The 5,000-nt window shown below is 51.5% G+C and overlaps 1 protein-coding gene across 1 annotated transcript in view; it reads right to left on the bottom strand.

Moving 5' to 3' along the window:
• unc5cb (unc-5 netrin receptor Cb) overlaps positions 1-5,000 on the bottom strand; it is a 114,491-nt gene that overhangs the window by 25,729 nt on the left and 83,762 nt on the right. The window contains exons 8-10 of the mRNA XM_077020863.1: positions 3,403-3,583; positions 1,162-1,329; positions 683-847 (exon numbers count right to left, since the gene is read on the bottom strand). Coding sequence (XP_076876978.1) covers positions 683-847; positions 1,162-1,329; positions 3,403-3,583 — 514 coding nt within the window. The remainder of the gene's footprint in view (positions 1-682; positions 848-1,161; positions 1,330-3,402; positions 3,584-5,000) is intronic.

A 5,000-nucleotide genomic window follows, 5' to 3' on the forward strand; every position in this document is an offset into this window, starting at 1 on the left:
TCTGGTTGTCAACACTTATAATTGGCTCTTCCGGAACAAAAAAAAAAATGTAATAAATAAATGTCAAATGTGCTGGTGAGTCTTGTCTCCAGCCACAGTGTCCCTTCGTCTCATTCAGTGAATACAGAGCTTTTAAATTAGGGCCCAGATCATAGTAATCATGTGTGCTTAGCAATTCTGAAACTTCTCTGTAAGGACTTTATAATCACTTAGCATTATTTTAAATATAGCTCATGAAAGGCTGGCCTTTGAGGAGGGATACTGTGTTCTTGAATGCTCTTTGGGCTGAGACATGATTTAACACTCATGTGTCCTATATTTACATTCTGTGGTCGCTGAATGAAACTACAGATTGTTGTTGTTTTTTGTTTGTTTATTTTTGGTGTTTTTTTTTTCCTGGCTGTTTTTTTTCCCAGATCTTTTCTCTCACTCCAACATCCATTCATCTGCCCTCTTTATGGCCCATAATGTGAGTGTTTTAAGAACTCAGGAGGAAGGTAAAATGTCAGAGCGATAGGGAACGGATGAAAGACCCGTCAGGAAGAACTCCAGAAAGAGAGGCCGGGGGAGAGAGCGGGGGTTCGACCAAGGGGGAATTTTGAGCAGAGTCTGAGAAACGGCCGGACCCGAGGCAGGACCTGGGGCGAGGGAGAGGAGGAGGTGGGAAGGCCCCGGCACTCACTTTGCATGCAGAGGCCGTCGGTGCAGTTCTTGGACTGGAGCACTGTGCCCTCGCAGTCTTTCCCGCCGTTTTTGGGCGCCGGCGCGGTGCACTCCCGCCTCCTCCAGTGCGTACACTCCGTCCCACACGTCGACCACTTGCTCCACTCCGTCCAGAGGCCGTCCACTACGAACGCAACGAGACGGAGAAGGGGAGGGAGACGGGGAGAGAGGGGGACAGAGACAAAGACACAGAGAGAGTGGCAGCGGTGAAGCCTAAACCACAGGCATCTTACTGTTTAACTCTCCGCTTTCGAGCAGTATTGTGTCAGGGTTTAGATTTGCAAAGCATTTAAGAATAGAACCAGTGATCTAAGATCTGTGGTTCTGTAGCCAAAAACCGCTCGAAACGCAGGGATGATCCTAGCTCAGTCCTGCTGCTTTAGGAAGCTTGGTGAGCACTACCCCAGACAGACACTAGGGGTTCTTGTGATTGGGTACCTGGGCATAACGGGTTGCAGGGAAGTTTCTGGATGGGTTGGCCCTCACATATGGCGCCGCCGTTGAGGGGCGCCGGGTTGGTGCAGCTGCGTGTTCTCTTCTGGAAGCCCCGCCCACAGCGAGTGTTGCACGCCGACCACTCCGTCCACGTCGACCACCCTCCGTTAACTGCCAGAGCGACGAGAAGAGCCACAGAGTTTGTTTCATGAGCAAAGACGAAACGCTCAGAGAGATCAAAAAGCCGTTTGAAATACGCCGAGACGTTCATTCCTTATTCATTACGCCTTTTGTTTTTTCCTGAGAACAGAGAGAGAAAGAGGAGCGTTGAAAGGCTGGGGTTTTCTGTTGTGGTGGCTAAATACGCATAACTGCTATGGCTCCCGAGACGACGGCAAAATCCATCTCTCACCAGCGTGAGCGGCGCGAGGGGCCCGGACAGAGAAAAGCGACTGCAGCTGTGGTCCTCTCACCACTGGCTTTGTCTCGCGATGTGAGAAGTGACGTGCTTTCGATCAAACCGTGGTATGAGAGACATGAAGGAAGCGAAAGTTCTGGGTCTCAGCCATCGCTCCCTGTGCCTCCACCCTGTCCTCCTCTGTCCACCCACGCTCCCACTGAAGTCCCTTGTTGTGGCTGGTTTGGAACCTTGGCACGTCTGATCGGCCCACCAATCGGCGGCGGTCCGATCAGAAGATGCCACCCCTTTTGGTGCTACGCCCGGCCCAAGCTTCCCCAGAACGGCTATGGATGTGGCCGCATGACACGAGTGTCCCCGAGCTGACTTCAAGGCTCCGTCCTCCCCGCGCCCTCCTCGTGAGCCGCGTTTGACTCAGATAGGCCGGGCCGGGAGGATGGAGACCCCCGTCCCTCGAAATCCGGCCCAAATTCCTTTGTGGCGTTCCGCAATTGGTTCTCTTGGATCTGTCCCAGTTGCACATGGTGGAAATCCGCCCTCCCCAATATTTTTTTTTTCCTCTGCAATAACAAAGAAAGGCATCATGGTAATGGAGGGGAAAGATCTTAAAATAATGGAGCTGAGCTAATCCCTGAGCTTTCAGGGCCAGCCGATTGATTTAGAGCTCTATGCTCTGTTCAGGCTTCAGCCAGGAAGTCCACAGCAGGAGGCCCGAGGTGAAACTTGACCCTGGTGACATCACCTACTCCTAGGAGCTGCCGGCCCAGCCGATTCAGAGAGAGTGAGCAGGACTGACCGCAGGCGGCCGGCCGACTCTGACCCTCTGATAAACAATGAAATGAACAAAGAGAACAGGGAGGGGAGGTTGGGCAGACGGCAGCGACACGCCCCCACCCCCCTTCAGATGATAACGAGCGCAGTTGGTGCCATCACTCGGAACTGCTGAATCTCTGAACTAGCATCCCTTTATCTCTGCTGGGGAACAGGGCCAGCCGATCCGAGCCCGCCCCCTTTTCCTGGCTGTTCTCTCAGCCAACCGCACGCTGCAGACATCCCTCACCCCCCAACAAACCCCCACCCCCCCCACGCGATCGGCTCACTCCTTTCTTGCGAGCTACACCAGGGAACGAACCCACCGGGTCCCTGCTACGAAGCAGACAGGTCGATTTATCACCAGGCGAGAGAGAGAGGGAAACTGGCTGCAGAGTTTAAGCAGGGCTGGGATTTGATATGAAGAAGATCCAGCTCTGATGGCAGCTGGTAGGAGGTTCTCTCTTGCTGCAGCTCCGCTTTGTCCACCGAGAGGGTTCTTCCCTCGACTACACCCCCCCCCACCCTCCACCCCCTCCCGCCCGTCTTTACAGAGAGGTAGTAGCTACCACGCTTTGACTTCCTGTGGTAGAAGGCCGTCTGAGCTGAACCACGAGGTCGTGTTCGGGGGAGCATTTTCCTCATGCTGCTTCAACACTGCACAGCAGCGGGGGGCCTGCTTAAAATGGCTTCAGTTGTCAGCACATCTAGCGCCTCTTAAGAACAAACGTCTTCCTGCTCTGGGGAACCGCGAGCTGAGATCAGACTCCGAGGGGCCTTGTGAAGAGGAGAAGAACTAGCGCTATCAAAACAGCCCAGTCCGAGACCCAGTCCCTCAGAAACGAACAGCAGAGGAACGCATCCGAGCCTCTAATCATGTGTACACGAGCCGGGCGGCGGAGATCAGACCGCCTGCCTCCAACATCGCCTCATCAAACATACACCGAGCATTTGAAACGACTAGGTACAAATGTTGGATCAGACAGAACAAATTTGTCCATTTGGGATGGTATTACCATAAACTATCACGGTGGCCGTGGTGCTCCTCCTCTTTGCCACGATGTTCTTAGCCACGCAGGTATAGTTCGCCGTGTCGGAGAGGCGCGCCTGTTTGATGATCAGGTTGTGGTCGATGGTGATGTAGAAGTTGCGGTCGTCGGCGGGGTCGATGATCTCCTCGTTCTTTAGCCACTCCACCTGTGGAGTTGAGACAGTGGGAGAAACAGCTGTCACTCAGAAGCAGGCGCACTTCAGCACGCAAAAGGCGCATTCGCGCACTGGAGTTTCCCTGTTAATCCAATCTGTTGGTCCTCCGTAAATCAGAGCGAGGTGTTTAAAGGCACACTTCCTCACAGCTGCTGTTTGCTTTTCAATAAAACAAAATAACAGCAAGTGTTTATGTCTGCAAAGCCCGAAGTTCCATAAAATGTCAATATCTATCATGTTTTTTTTGTTTTTTTCTTGAAACAAAGCGATGTGGCCCTGTCAGACATGCTGGGACAGAAATACAATGTTATTCTTGGAGCTAAAAACCTGCCCCACCTTATGTGTCCCACACTCGCCAATGATGCCAATATTAGACCCGAGGTCATATCTGAAGAGCGTGTAACCGTTTGGGAGCTTGATTTGACCATAAATCAAGCCGAGTTTTGCAGGTCAGCCCTGGGGAAGTGGGGCTATGTGGGGCTTCTGGTCAATACCACAGTGGACGTGGCTTTGTGTCTGGGGCTGGCGAAATCTACGGCTAACGGCCTCTGTTACACGGGCCTCTGAAGGCTGCTGGGCCAGCCTTTTGAGACACGGAGAGCAGAGGAAGATCGGGACTGAGAAAGCTCTCTGTGTCTTCTTTGAAATTGAGTAAGAGGTATGGCTAGGGAGAGAGAGTTAAGCAAGGTGATATCAGAGTGATGGCAGTTTAATACAAATGCTTTACTTACTGACTTATAAAACGTACAGAAACACCTTAACGATGTGTCTTGAGGGTTGTTCTGGGGTATTTTAGCGGTACTCCACTTCCCAGGGATTTTGCATGGACTTCTGTCTAATAGTCTTACAGAAAACATGCTCTCTCCCTCCTTTACCTTTGGCAACTTCCGTGGATATTGATATTGCACAGCCAACACAGACAATAGATCAGGAGATACCACAGAGGTGAACAACCAGTAACACGGACTCCGTCCTCGGGGAAATACCGCCTGTGTTTAAATAAATACCCCAAAAGTGGGAGAGGAAATGTGAGATTAAAAGCATAATTGAAAAGGGTAAAACGCTGAATTGGCAGCACGGCGCTCCCAGAGACTCTGCACGGTTCAGGAGCCAGTGGGCGTAAGTGCTGGCCCACAATCAGTCATCCACCTTCCAGCGGAAGCAAGAGGCGGGCAGGTGGATTCATCACGGGCCCTGGTTGATTTACCCCTGCACTAAAAATACCTTTCTGCTTGATGGCTTCCTTAAGTCGTTAAATGGATCAGCTTATGATAAGAGCTAACTATTGTGTACGATGAGCAACTTTCAGTTTTATCGTTTCCCATTATTGTTTATAAATATTTGATAGCTTTGTGGGCGTGCATCTTTGTCTTTGTGTGTGTGTGTGTGTGTGTCTATGTGTGTGCTT

This window comes from Brachyhypopomus gauderio, chromosome 10 (genome assembly GCF_052324685.1).
Source record: "Brachyhypopomus gauderio isolate BG-103 chromosome 10, BGAUD_0.2, whole genome shotgun sequence".
Taxonomy (NCBI): domain Eukaryota; kingdom Metazoa; phylum Chordata; class Actinopteri; order Gymnotiformes; family Hypopomidae; genus Brachyhypopomus; species Brachyhypopomus gauderio.